Genomic DNA, 15,010 nt, shown 5'->3' with positions numbered 1-15,010 from the left:
TTTAGAAATAGCCTCCCCGTAGCTTCCTAAATACGCCCATGTCCCTCCTGCAATGTCACATGCCACTGGTATGGGCATGTCTACAAACTGCGAGCAGCAAGAGGCTACACACTTTAATAAAAGAGACTAGCGACTGGGAAGCAGTTGCTCCCCATTCGCTAGTCCAATAAAGGGGGGGACTCTTTACAGTCCTCCTTGATCCCACAGAGCCCTTATAAGGAGACTCAGTGTCACAATTTTGCAGTGGGTCCCGTTTTTTATTATTACCCTCCACCAATGGGTGGGACATGGGAAGAAAATAGGTTACTTCACCCACTAATCATAGTATCCCCCCACTTTATTATTTTTTTTTAATAGCTGTGCCAGGTCCCCCTTTATTGGATTAGAGACTGGGCAGCTATTTACAAGCCATTCGTCTCTTTTATAACAGCAAGTAGTCAATATTTTATTTAGTAGACAACAAGCCCTATCTGTGGCATGGTGGAGGGGTGGGGTGGGATAGTATTTAAATCTCTCTGATATATTTTTATTTAGTGTATGTGTAGCAGTTGAAATACCAAAATTCAGAAAAGGTATTGGTATTTCAGTTGCTTACTAGACAGCTCCATTATTTTTTGGGGTATCCTTGTGTGGTTTTGCCATAACGATACAAAATAAAGAAACTATCTAGGAAACAGATCCCTATTAAGTATTAGAATGTTGATAAAGCACAGGTAAACAGGACTCCTTTCTTTACTTAAGAACAAACAAGAACAATATCAATAGGATCTCTAAATACATAAAAGAGAATCTCATAACTATAGAGAACAGGGACAACTGTTTTCCTAATGCTGCCACCTGCTGAAAACATAACACCAATAGACAACAGAACTCTTAATTCCTGGCTAATCATGGCAGCATCACTTATAACTAGTTCCTGCCTTAGCTTAATTAGACTGATAGGTATAAAGTGCCCATCCTCCCTTCACACAACAGTCTTTTTCCCTGTCTTTTACTGGACAGGGAAATTTGTATCCTAAGAATTGTTTTTTTTTGGCAACCTCCTGCGTTTACCGTAGGTATACCAAATGAAGTTCAGCCTCTTTTCGTTTGAAGAACTCAGTAAACAGACTGCACGATCAGGATTAACTGCGTTAGGTTCAGTATAGGAAATGAACTGCAACGTGGGATTTCTGGTACTGATTCAGCTGTATATCTTTGGGGTTGGATTTGCGTTTAAAATACCCCCTTTTATCAATACCGCCCATCGAATACGGGCTGGTTTTCATCTTAAAAGGCTGTAGTATTTTGGAAAAGCCATACTTGGGGTAAAGATATCTTTATTATCTGCTTATGATCTACTTATTAAAATGATGCCTTTGAATTGGAAATGGTGGAACTTTTCTCAGTTAGTGTAAATGATTGTGTCTCCTTTGTTCAAATGTCTACCTTCCCCCCTTCTGTTGTTCACAGATCAGACAACATCCTCTGAATATACACTGCCGAGTGTGTCCTACCTTTTCAGCTCAGATCTCCGAATGGGAGCTATTTCCTCCCGACAGATCGTGCAGGATATTGATTATTTTTCCTAAAGCATAGAAATTGTTGGCTGACAGCGTTGACTTGTCTCATATTGTATCTAACTTGCAGGATTCTTCATTTACTTACCTTATCTTTCTGGGATATTATTAAGGTAAACATTTTTTATTATTTGACCTTATTTTAAATTGTTTGGAAATTTTAGATGAGGTTGTTTCTTATACTGTACATTTTTTGTAGTATGGCTTCTTCCTTTGCTACTGCTAGATGATCAGATTCTATGAAACATAGGTGAGCCAAAAGGATTCTTCTTTTGAGGGGGGTTTAAAAGAGTGCCAGTTTGGACCAGTTTTATATGTATATATATGGCCTCTTATGTCAGCCCCAGCAAAAATTCTCCACCCAGGAAGTCCAATGAGAAATCTAATAAAGGCATAAATTGCAAGCTAACTGTTCCAGATGGGAAGAACCTGTGTAGAGCCTATCTTATGAAAGTGGCTGAGGGTGCTAACCTAAAAAGTTCACCTCAGGAAGATCTAAAAGGTTGGATTTCCAAAGCTATAGCAGAGGGCTTCAGATCTAGTTCTGAGAAAATGGAGACATCCAAAAGACCTAAAGAAGAACCTCATTCCTCAGTTTCAGGAGAAGAGTCTGATAATTTGGAGTTTTCTGAGAAGGACAAGGAGGAGGTAGACCATCCTTCTAGATCTTTGGACTCCAGATATATTGACAGACTCATTAGTTTGAAAAGAGACACCCTCAATCTCCTTGAATAAAAATCAGATATTTAAGAAGCGGAAAATATTTCCTGTTCATTGTGCTATCATTTCCTGTTCATTCTGCTATCAAAGATGCCATAAGAGTGAAGCAAACCAGAAAAGAAATCTACAAAGCAGCAGTAATTAGAATGGTAAAAAGAACAACTCTGCCAATTGATTCCATGACATATTTAAAAGAACCGATGGAGAAGTGAATGGATGCTGATCTTATAAAGACCTACTTAGCTCTAGGATCTCACCTTTACCCTTCAGTGGCATTAAGAACTCTCTAGAGCTTCAAAAGTCTGGCAGGGAAATTTTGAGGAAGATATTGAAAGTAATGAAAGTAGGATATGCAGAGAGCATCTCATAGAAATTCTTAAAGACTTTAAGATAACTACAGTGTTTTGCTAGGAAGCTTCATTGGACATCACAAGAATGATAGCCTAAAGCATTCCATTGTCAATAGCTTCGAAAAGGGCTCTATGGCTACAGTCTCTCTTTGCGGTCTTTCCTTCCAGAGAGATTTATTGTTTGGAAAAACGTTGGAGGAAGCCATTCAGAAGGCAGCCGATTGTATAGAAACATTTTTAGCTTGAGAAAAGGATACACAATTTTTCTTCCTTAAAGGACCACTCTAGGCACCCAGACCACTTAATGAAGTGGTCTGGGTGCCAGGTCCACTTAATGAAGTGGTCTGGGTGCCAGGTCCTTCTAGGGTTAACCCATTTTTTCAGAAACATAGCAGTTTCAGAGAAACTGCTATGTTTATGAATGGGTTAAGCCTTCCCCCTATGTCCTCTAGTGGCTGTCTCATTGACAGCTGCTAGAGGCGCTTGCGTGCTTCTCACTGTGATTTTCACAGTGAGAGCACGCCAGCGTCCATAGGAAAGCATTATGAATGCTTTCCTATGTGACCGGCTGAATGCACGCGCAGCTCTTGCCGCGTGTGCGCATTCAGCCGAAGGGGAGGAGAAGAGGCGGATCGGAGGAGGAGAGCAGGAGGAGATCTCTCCGCCCAGCGCTGGAAAAAGGTAAGTTTTTACCCCTTTCCAGAGCCGGGCGGGAGGGGGTCCCTGAGGGTGGGGGCACCCTCAGGGCACTCTAGTGCCAGGAAAACGAGTATGCTTTCCTGGCACTAGAGTGGTCCTTTAAGGGATAAAAGATACAGGGATCGCCCCTTTCATAGAAGCAAAAAGCTGCAGACCAGGAAGAGAATATTATGGAAACACAAGTTGGAGAAACTACCCTCAGACATCCACTAATAAGACTTCAGTTTGTTTCTTTTATATTTGTTACCCAACGGTATATACTGAGCAGTGTACATTTTTAATATTTTTTTGAAGATATCTCATTTATCCTCAGATAAATCCAAAGGGTTTATGCCAGTCCATGAGTTGTAAAAATGCCTATACATTATTGATTTTAAATCAGACACTGAATGAAATTGTGTTCATTCAATTAAAATGAATGCATTTCGATAGTATTTAACATTAGTAAATATGAAAAGGGTAAATGTGGTTGAAATATGGTCATTTTAGTGGATAAACCCAAATATGTCATAGCTTCTGTGCACAAAATATTGATTTTTTTTTCCTTTCTCAGATAATTATTACTTTTTGTTTGTGTTCCTACTCTGAAGATGCATGATGAAAACAAATTGCAAACCATCAAAATATATTTCTAAAGCTTTAGGTACAAACCTTTTTCTCAGTATCTGAATATAATTCCAAGGCGTTTTTAAAACAGTCCAAAGGTTCTTTTTCACATGTGTCAGGACACACTTCCTTATGATTAATCTTTACCTAAGAAAAATATGTCTTGTTAAAAAAATGTAGATGAAATAAATTTCATGAACAATTTTTACTTACAATTTTACCATTTAGGTATGCAGTGTTAACTACTTTTTAAAGCAATTCTCATATTCATTAAAGTCAAATGCGTTTGAAGTTCTATCGCCCAAGCAAATTGTGCAAAGTAAAATTGGTGCTTTCCCATCCGAATCCTATACAAAGTATAGGATTCTAAAGATTCACCATATAAATTTCGGAACTGACTGCATCTGCTAGGATGCACATTTGCAAATTATCATTCACTTGCTTTTTTGACAAAATATTTAGATCAGATATTCAAGAAGCGGATAGATATTTTGAAAATCTTAAGTCCAAACAGGTCTACATTTCCTGGTCATTCTGCTATTAAAGATACCATAAGAGTGAAGCAAACCAGAAAATAAATCTACACTAAAAAGTAAAGGGTATATCCCTATTCTTACAAAACCTGGAATTCTATTTCAAAAATAGATGCAGTAGTAATTAGAATGGCAAACAGTTAATTATCATTCACTTGCTTCTTTGACTAAATATTTAGAAAAACCTTTAGTGACGCTGAAGTTAAAGAGACACTATAATCACCAAGACAGTTTTAGCTAATGAAGCAGTTTTGGTGTGCGGATCATGCCCCTGCAGTCTCGCTGCTCAGTTTAGTGTCATTTAAGAGTTAAATCACTTTGTTTATACATCCCTAGTCACAACTCCCTGCATGTGATTTGTACAGCCTTCCTAAACACTTCCTGTAAGGAGGCATCACAGTTTTAAATTTCCTATATTACACATTCAGTTTATTTTAGAATTTCTTATATCCTACTCTGTTAATAGCCTTCTAGAACCTGCAGGAGCCTCCTGTGTGTGATTAAAGTCTAGTTTACTGAGCAGAAGATAAAAACGTCTAAATCGAGTTAACAGCTGATTGAAAATGTAGGCTGTGTAGGTCACAGTCAGGGGAGGTGTGGACAGAACTGCATGAACAGAAACAAAAGTGATTTAATTCTTTAACATCAAAGTTGTTTTGATGCTTCTAGAGTTCTTTTAATAATGTGGCAGCTGGCCAGAGCTTGCTAGCCAGTGCCCACATTAAAAAAGCATATAAATACATTAAATAAAAATCCCATGGAGGTCAATAATACTCCCATATTACAACGAGTAGCAAATATTACTTTTGGGTAATTATTAATTTTGTTTAAGGTAAAGTAGTGAGAAGAGTAAGCAGCATTTCATGCTTACCATATTGGATGTGATTTTGTGAAATTAATGTACCTGTAGAGAAATAGACAACAAATTAAAACACACATTTTGAACACAGTTACTCTTTGAAAGTTATTCTCTAAAGAAGGGGTTCCCAACCTGGTCCTCAAGTACCCCCTACCAGTCCAGGATTTAGGGATTGTTGTGTCTAAAGTGTTTTTTTTTTTAATTTTAAGTCTAAATAGTTGAACTGGGCGACGGAGCTAACGCACGATGGGAGCGGTCACATGTTCCCAGAGCTCCGTTGATGAAGCACAAAAAAACTTTTAAAAAGGAGCCTTCTGGGCACAAACTGTCCTGGCTGTAGCCAACGGTTTTCCGCAAGCAAATGGGGCGGAAGAATAAAAAAACGAGGCTGGACCGCCATGGGTTTTCAGCCGACAGTGGCAAGTTCTTTAGAAGGCCACATGGTGTGGGCAGGCCGGACATGGCGGACGTGCTGGACAATTTCTCCGACGTCTCAGATGTCCAGGTTATTTGTACATTGTAAATCATGGAATGATTCTGAAGGGATGTTTATTATGCTAATAGGAAATATATAAAGAATAATATATCACCTGGTGGCTTGATTTTTAGGATCACTATATTTAGCATATATATACAATTGTCAGTTTTATCTTTATTTTTGGCAATGAATAATAAAGCCTGTTATATCATTGAATAGACAGTTAAATGGTTATCTTTTGCTATATTGTAGCAATCTCCTCACACATTGTTTAATGTTGAAGACATTTCATTCAATCTATTACTTAGTTTTATGAAATACCGAACCAGGGATTCTCACATGAGGTTTCCCTGATATCTACATCTTTACTATAAGGGTTAAGCCCTGGGTGGAATTGGTAGCACCCCAACTGACCAACCCCCGTCCGTGATATTCTCGGTATAGGGGTGATTTAGTCCATTCATTTTGTTTAACTCAATCTTTAGTTTCATGGAAAAAAGGAACATAAGTTGGGGGATATGGAAAAAGTTGAAGGTGTGGGGGGATATGAGGAAAAGGGCAGAATGTGGAGGAGAATATGGAGTAAGTTGTGGGGACAGAATATTGGCAGTACTGGGGGTAACGAGGGAGAATTCAAACCAGGTTACAAAACTCTAAGCCGCAGCTAGCTTGCAAAGTATACTGCATAATTGGATAGAGCCTTCTCCTCCATCACCATCACTGCTCCACACAAAAATCTCTGACCTATTCCATATGGATATGGTTGAAACCTCGTTAAATAAAAGTACCTTAGGCTCTTAACACTATTACGGCATTCTATGTCAGTTTACTATAACCTGGCTTAAAATCTGTTACGGTGGCATTCAACGCTGTAATGGTTTGCAGTTCTCCATGGCCAGTATACTTAACTACCGCGGCAATCCCTACTAGCGCGGCAATTTCCTGCAGGAAATCCAATAAATCATATGACCAGAATGGCAGTCTGAAGCACTACCTGCAGGGGGACTGCCTGGGTTTTCAGGAAGCTCCCCAAGCTAGAAAATAAAGTAAAAAAAAATAATAATAATTAAAAAGTACACTAATATATATATATATATATATATATATATATATATATATATATATATATATATATATATATATACACACACACACACACACACACACAATTCCAACAAAGTGCACTCTGAATACTTTTTTTCTGTGCGAGCAATATTTTCTTTATTGTGCAGAAGTGGTACACATACAGTTGATGTTTCAGTCCTGTTCTGAACTTTTTTTTTTTAATGACAACCACATTGAAACATAAAGCAGAATACATAGGCAGTAACATGAAGTGATTTCACCACCAAGTTTAATCAATTAGCATAATAAATTACACACTATTTGAAACACTCATACATTTGCAATACCTGAAATGATGGTAGACTCACGAAATATCTCTAAAGTGGTCTAAATAAAAGGATAGGATTAGTATACCCATATAAATTAGTGTGTCTATGAAATACGTTACGAATTGGAAACACCAGTGATCTCCTAAGTGAAAGAGTACATAAAGAGTGAAGTGTATAAGAGTGTAAGAAAGTACCACTCAAAAGCAAACAACAAAAGTATACACAGGCTGCAAAGTAAAAAAAAAAAACACATAAAAAGATAAAACATGGGGAGGCTGGAGTAAGAACAGGAATCGTGCTGAAACCTCCAGTGAGTCAATACGCAGTAAGAGCCCAAATGTGCATCAAAATGGGCACTACACGAAAGGTTGTGCATATAAGTAGGTACGGAAAATAATTCATGCCATGTTAGAGTTAAGGAAAAACTTGTGTAGATAGAGAAATGATAAAGCAATGCTGATAGCTTGAAATATGAATGATCTAAAAGATGTATATAAATCATACTTAAAAAATAAATAAAAAGCAGAATGGCATCTTAACTAAGTAGGAATTATACTAATCCCATGCATAGAAAGATACAATCTGCCCTATACACAAAAGTTACATACATTTTGATTCGTATTGAACATTGGAAACGAAAAATAATAAATTATAAGCAAAAGAGAGCACAGCCACTCATTTTATAAATCAAAACATAGTGAGCAACTGTGAAAAATATGTATGGAACATAAAAGAGACCCCTTTAGAGGTTAGTAATAGATTACATACTAGTTCAAGCTACTGTTGCTATCAGTAACCGAAAATAAGTAATTGCTTGTCAGAGATTTGTGAAAATGCAAACTAATAGAGTAAAATAATGTGAGGTCCGAGGGGTACTTCAACTAAATAGCATCATATCTATCCTATGCATGAGAAGACTATACCTGCCAAACGAAAAAAAAATATGACTGAATGAATTAAATTAATGAAATTAACAAAACATGAGCATGTACATGTCCCTCCCGAGATTAGGTCTCTTAAATGCCCCAGACTGGGAGAATTATATAGTAAAAAGAAAAAGGGAATTTGGTGCACACACTGAACACACATTTTTTTCAGTAATGGTGCTGCCATAGAGACCAAAATGTATACAATATGCAGATTAAGGAACAGCGCACACATACAAAATACAGTTTTAGATTTTATAAGGCTACTTAAAATCATATATCTCAGCTAACAAATATGGGGATTAAGTTCCACGGTAGCACCATTACTGAGATATGCATGTTCCTGGTGTGCCCCCAATTCCATTTTTCTCTTTTTCTACTATGTAACTTTGTAGTCCAGACCAGATATCTATTGGGTCTGTACACCCCATTCCCCAACTTCAGATGCCCCTGTAAAAGTGACCACAGGAAAAGTATACATTTGAAGAGGTTTTGGATAGTAATTAATGAATTATAATTTTCATTTGGTATAGAGCAGACATATGCATGGTGAGTATATACACCTTAATTGTTTAGTTCTGACACCCCACTTTTTTGCATTGTTTTTTTCATCACACTAATTTTTCATGATATATGTTCATTATGATATAATGCTCTTACAACCGATTATTTTAACTTATTTAGCACTAGCACTATTTGATTTGTCTCCCACACTGGAATTAGTGTAGGACCTACTGATATCGGGGTACTGTGATGTAGTGGTGAGTACAGTATGGCCCTATAGTGAAACTGAATCCTCATATCTGTTTGCTGAAATAATTGATTTTAAGTAGCCTTATTAAATTTAAAACTGTATTTTTATGTGTAACCTTATAATTTGGGAGTGATTATATGTTAATGTTTCCATAGATTAAAATAAGCAACAAGATATATATATATATATATAAATTCAACAAGCAAGAAAGATGTCTTAGAACAGACTTAATCAAACCTAAATGCTTACCTAGTACGTTATCCAGTGCAGTTGCAGTGAATTAACAGAGGTGTGCGTTTGTATTTATTGCCTGACAAGTGAAAGTGAAAGTATTTTTGTCTGTAATACTTTTCCTCTTATCATATTATTATTATTCAGATTGGTCATTCCCCCCCCCCCCTTTTTTTTTTTTTTGAATACTTAATTCTTGCAAGGAGATTGAAATGAGAGAACAAAATCTGTCCTGATAGATTGGGATAAAAAATAAACTAAACTTTAAAATCTAACATTTAATAGCTATAATTAAAAAAAAAAGGTTAAGTAACCTTGAAATACAGAGATACAGAGGATAGGAAAATATATACAGGGGATAAGAGTATGTACAGACAAAAGATAGTGCTAAGTGATACCTTTCACAAAGTTGGTAAGGCATACTTAATTACACGGTCAGTAGCCAGATGAGGTAACTATTGGAAAGTATGTAATGTAATTGTAACAATGTTAGAAAAAGTAAGAATCTCTTGAGTTTCAACAATTAGAACAAAGAGGGAGAAAGGGGATATCACCTTAAAGGACCACTATAGTGCCAGGAAAACATACTCGTTCCCGCCGGGCTCTGGAAAGAGGAAGGGGTTAAACTTACCTCTTTTTCCAGCGCCGGGCGGGGAGCTTTCCTCCTCCTCTCCTTCTTCCTTGCGACGTCATCGGCTGAATGCGCATGCGCGGCAGGAGCCGCGCGCGCATTCAGCCGGTCGCACAGGAAAGCATTTACAATGCTTTCCTATGGACGCTTGCGTGCTCTCACTGTGATTTTCACAGTGAGAATCACGCAAGCGCCTCTAGCGGCTGTCAGTGAGACAGCCACTAGAGGTTTAGGAGGCTGGATTAACCCTCAGTATAAACATAGCAGTTTCTCTGAAACTGCTATGTTTATAAAAAAAAAAGGGTTAATCCTAGAGGGACCTGGCACCCAGACCACCTCATTAAGCTGAAGTGGTCTGGGTGCCTAGAGTGGTCCTTTAATGTCTAGTTCAGTAAAACTGAAACTTGTTACCTATCAGTAAAGAAGATTAGTGCATTTAGTATAGAAAAATTAACTTTGGTATAAGTTTAGAGTATCCAAGCTTAGGATTTAGGGTTAACAAGAAAAAAATCACTTGTGCTGATCACTATGAATTAAACAGTGAAGCCCTGATCTGTATAACGGTTAATTATGATTAGAGTTGAGTGAACCCGGACTGTAAAGTTTGGGTTCGTACCGAAAATTACGGATTTTGAACCCCGGACCCGAACACGGACATATTACTGTATGTTCGGGTTGGAGTTCGGTGTTCGGCGATTTAAAGGGCAGCCAATCAACAAGCGTTTGACTCGTGTGCCCTTAGAAGCCATCACAGCCATGCCTACTAATGGCATGGCTGTGATTGGCCAGTGCAGCATGTGACCCAGCCTCTATATATAAGCTGGAGTCATGTAGCGCCGCACGCACATGAGCTCTTATTAGTGTAGGGACAGGATGCTGCAGCTGTGAGGGACAGTTTAGGAACGAATTCTGCAAACTAGTACATTAGTGGGGTGCACTTCATATCTGAGAGTCAAATAGAAGATTCAAATACCCCGGTTACATCAGAGTTTTAAAAAGTCAATTTTTGTTTGGTGCTAAATAGTACATTAGTGGGATAGTACATTAGTGGGGTGCACTTCATATCTGAGAGTCAAATAGAATCATCAAATTCTGCTGTCACATTGCAGTTTTAGAACTTAACATTTTTTGAGTGCTAAAAAGTACATTAGTGGGGTGCACTTCACATCTGAGAGTCAAATAGAATCGTCAAATACTGCTGTCACATTGCAGTTTTAAAACTTAAAATTTTTTGGGTGCTAAAAACTACATTAGTGGGGTGCAATTCATGTCTGAGGGTCAAATAGAAGCGTCAAATACTGCTGTCACATTGCAGTTTTAAAACTTAAAAATGTTGGGTGCTAAACTGCTAAATAGTATTTTAGTGGGGTGCACTTCATATCTGAGAGTCAAATAGAAGCATCTAATAGTGTGCTTACAGCACAGTGGTAAACATTCTAATTGTTTTGCTGCTAATCTGCTAAATAGTACATTTGCGGCCTGCGGTGCACTTCATATCTGAGAGTCAAATAGAAGCGTCTAATAGTGTGCATATACTCTCCCAAACTCTCCCCACATTGTCCACCTCCTCACACCAGTCTATCTGGCTGTACATACGAGCGGAACCTTAGCGATTCCCATCTCCCGATCTGTTTAATCTGCTCGTCTCCTAAGCCCAAGCGCATTGCTTCAGTTGCTGCACCTGTACGGAATGAATGTGTTCCGATCTCCATAGGCTCCAGTCCTAACTTCTGTAAGCCCAACCGGAAAACCCTCACAAATTGGAAGCGCGACAGCGCTGTGCTTTCAGCATGTATAAAGAAACATCCTTTCACATCCGGTCGGTTTTCCAAAAACCCGGCCCCACACGCCATTGGACACAATCCAGACCCCGGTAATTCAAATAATGTAACCATGCAACCTTTCCCGAAGACATCCTTCTTAGAGCGAACCAGTCGTATCTGTACCCTGTCCCCACAAACCGTCACTTCTTCCAACCTGAGCCCGCCAACCCCTTCTTGTTGGCGCTAACCAATTCCACTATCTAAAACGCTCCAAAAAAGGCCCATGAAAACGCCACCGTAAACAACACCACTTCAAACGCGGAAAAACATATCTCAGATAGCTTGCCTATCAACCCTTGCAATACCGTGAACGAAACTGGCCTCCTGGTATCTCCTGTTTTCTTACCCTTCTTGAATCCCCGTACCCCTTGCCTCACTATAAAATGCTTCGTCAAGTCGTCCCAGCCATTAAACTTGAACAGGAATGCTAACGCTGACAAGTGCCTGTCCACCATCGATGGCGATGATTGCTTCACGAACAAGCAGCATAGGATCCATAACAGCACGTCCAGCCGATCGTTCACCGAGCCCTCCGCCCCTTACTGCTGCATTGTTCCAAACCTTCCAAACCTTAACGTATGAGGACCAAGTGCCAGGTGCCAAAGACTTCTTTAAGTACTCCCCAAGCAGGACGTCCCGAGCTGCCACATCTCTGCTGGACAAGCTTGTCCCGTTTCCTTTGCTTCCGGCGCTGCATCACGAAAACGCTCGCACTGTAAACGAGACAGCGCATCAGCGACTACATTGGTCAGCCCCGGAATATGTCTAGCTCGAAACACAATATTAAACGACATGCATAGGAGTACTAATTGTCTTAGTAACTGTACCACCGGCCACGAAGAAGCAGATAACCCGTTGATTGCCTGCACCACTGCCATGTTATCCGAATTGAACACCACTCTCTTATTGGCTAGCTCTGAACCCCATAATGCTACCGCTACGACCACCCGCAAAAATTCCCAAAACGCCATGTTCCTAATCAACGGGCTCGCTTTCCAGGCCTCCAGCCACCTCTCCGCGCACGATTGTCCCACTAGGTACGCCCCGAACCCGACGCTACCCGATGCGTCTGTCAACAAGCACACGTCTTCCGATGACCCCATTGGTTCCCGAAAAAACACTCTCCCGTTAAATTCCTGCAAAAACCTCGCCCATACCCCCAGGTTTTATTTCATGGCTACCGACATTCTGCTATAATGCAACGTTTTTTTCACCCCGCTCGTCGCCCGCCCCAATTGTCTGCAGAAGACCCTCCCCATGGGAATTACCCGACATGCAAAATTAAGGCTCCCTATTAACGACTGAAGCTCTCGTAAGGTTACCTTCCTTGCCTTCCTAACTGTGTCCACCAGTCGCCTAAGGGCTTGCAGCTTGTCCCAAGGCAACCTGCATTCCCCTTGTACTGAGTCGATCTCCAACCCCAGAAAGCTGAGGCACGTAGCTGGCCCCACCGTTATGTCCTCTGCCAACGGCACTCCGAACTTATGTGCCACCCACTAAAACGACTTCAATATTTGGCTACAGCGCTCCGTTTCTGGCGGGCTGACGCATAAAAAATCGTCAAGGTAGTACACCACTGCACCCCCTGCCGATTCCCACCATACCACCCATTCCAAAAAGGTGCTAAACTTTTCGAAGTAAGCACATGAGATGGCGCATCCCATAGGTAGGCACAAGTCCACGAAATACCCCCCTTCGAAATAACATCCCAGTAGGTGATGACAATCCGGGTGTATGGGAAGCAGCCTGAATGCCGCTTCCACATCCATTTTCGCCATCAGTGTCCCATGCCCTGCTTTTCTTACCAACTCGACAGCCTTGTCAAATGATGTGTAGGAAACAGAACACAGGGCCTTGTCGATATCATCATTTACCGATGCCCCCTTTGGGTACGATAAATGATGTATCATACGGAATTTATCAGCCTCCTTCTTGGGGACCACCACAAGTGGAGACACTCGCAAACCTACTAATGGTGGGGAAGCAAATGGCCCTGCCATCCTACCCAATTGCACTTCCTTGAATAACTGTTCTCTAGCTACCCCTGGATGCTCCCACACCGACCGAAGATTTTCACATAACTCACCCGGACCTTTGTCTTGAAACGGAATCACGAAACCCGCCGTAAATCCCAGCCATAAGAACCTCGCCACCTCTTGGTTAGCGTATAGTTTTAACCAAGGCAGCATCGCGCCTACCCTCACCGGTGACACCCCCACATTCGGCTTACCTTTTTAAAAGCATCTTGAGACTCTGTGATTACCCCCGCAACTGGACCAATCATCAGCGCCCTCACTCACCTTGGTCGCTGCCGCCACTCGGGCCTAACCCCCGCCTCCCGACCGCCTTCCGCAGCCCATACTCTCTCGAACTGTGGTGGCGACCCCCCCGTCCCCTGACCATGATTCCAATAGTGATCTTAAACACCCTAGTAGACTCCCCGAGTGTGGTGCAGTTGGTGACTCACCGCGTAGGCCCCCGGCAGGATGCCATCCTTCCTTCCGCCTCGACCGGCTCAGAAGTATCAAGGGTACGCCGACTCCTCCCCTACTGTTCATGTCTTGATCTCGTGGGTGTCCTACTCATCGACCTGCAAGGAGAATACAGCCTGGGTAGTCTGTCCGAATGCAGCCTCACACGCCCTTCTTTCCTGTGCTCCGACCTGTCATCCTGACTCCCTCACCTATGCCTTGTCCATTCATCCTGCCTGCTTCCTCTCTTCCTCCGAGCAGTGTAGCTCCTCTCTGACGACCCTGCGCCGGTGCCTCAATCACTGTCACATCCTGTTCCTAGCTGTGGATCATTCTGGCAATGGCTTCTGGTATCCAGTACTCTTATTACAATTCTTGTTTAGTTTTTCTTGTTTTTTTGGTTTTCTATTCTTTGTCTGGTTTGCTTTATGCTGGGTTTTTCTGGGTTCATTCCTATATTCCGTCCCTGGATTTCCCAGTCTCTTGGATTCATTTAAATGTTTGTTTTATGTTGCCACACCTGTTTATTTTCCATCATTCCTTTTGTTTCAGTGTTCCTGCAGGCAGCTGCTCAAGTCTTCTGCCCTTTCTTGCAGGTAAGTACTATGTGTGTTTTCTTTGGTTGGTTTAGCTTACATTAGGCAGAGTAGGACCTGCCAAATATGGGGTACATTGGCGTTGTTGGCAGGCTTATGCAATGTATGATCATATAATATAACTAAATCCTCATGACTTTCATATATAGTACTTAGTTAATTCTCCGCTTGTTTTGCCTATCATATCTTGTCTTGTTTTAGTTTGTATTCCCAGTCCATGTACTGTCCTGTCCAGTCCTGCCCATGTTATGTCAATGTTTCCCTACGTATTGTGTACATGTTCTGGGTCTAGCTGTCAGGGTTTCTTTGCTGTTTTAAACAGCAACCCTTTCTGTTTCAGTGATTGAGTTTTCAGCTGCAATTACTATGAGCTGCTTCTG

General features: G+C 40.7%; 1 protein-coding gene across 1 annotated transcript in view; it reads right to left on the bottom strand.

Annotated features, from left to right (window-relative positions):
• Positions 1-13,563, bottom strand: part of LOC134586153 (apolipoprotein L6-like) — a 32,310-nt gene extending 18,747 nt beyond the window's left edge. Inside the window, exons 1-2 of the mRNA XM_063441660.1 lie at positions 13,369-13,563; positions 3,980-4,081 (exon numbers count right to left, since the gene is read on the bottom strand). Of these exons, the coding sequence (XP_063297730.1) occupies positions 3,980-4,081; positions 13,369-13,563 (297 nt within the window). The remainder of the gene's footprint in view (positions 1-3,979; positions 4,082-13,368) is intronic.
• Positions 13,564-15,010: the final 1,447 nt, after the last annotated feature.

Source organism: Pelobates fuscus, chromosome 2 (genome assembly GCF_036172605.1).
Source record: "Pelobates fuscus isolate aPelFus1 chromosome 2, aPelFus1.pri, whole genome shotgun sequence".
In the NCBI taxonomy this organism is placed as follows: domain Eukaryota; kingdom Metazoa; phylum Chordata; class Amphibia; order Anura; family Pelobatidae; genus Pelobates; species Pelobates fuscus.
This window is presented reverse-complemented; position numbering and strand designations above follow the sequence as displayed.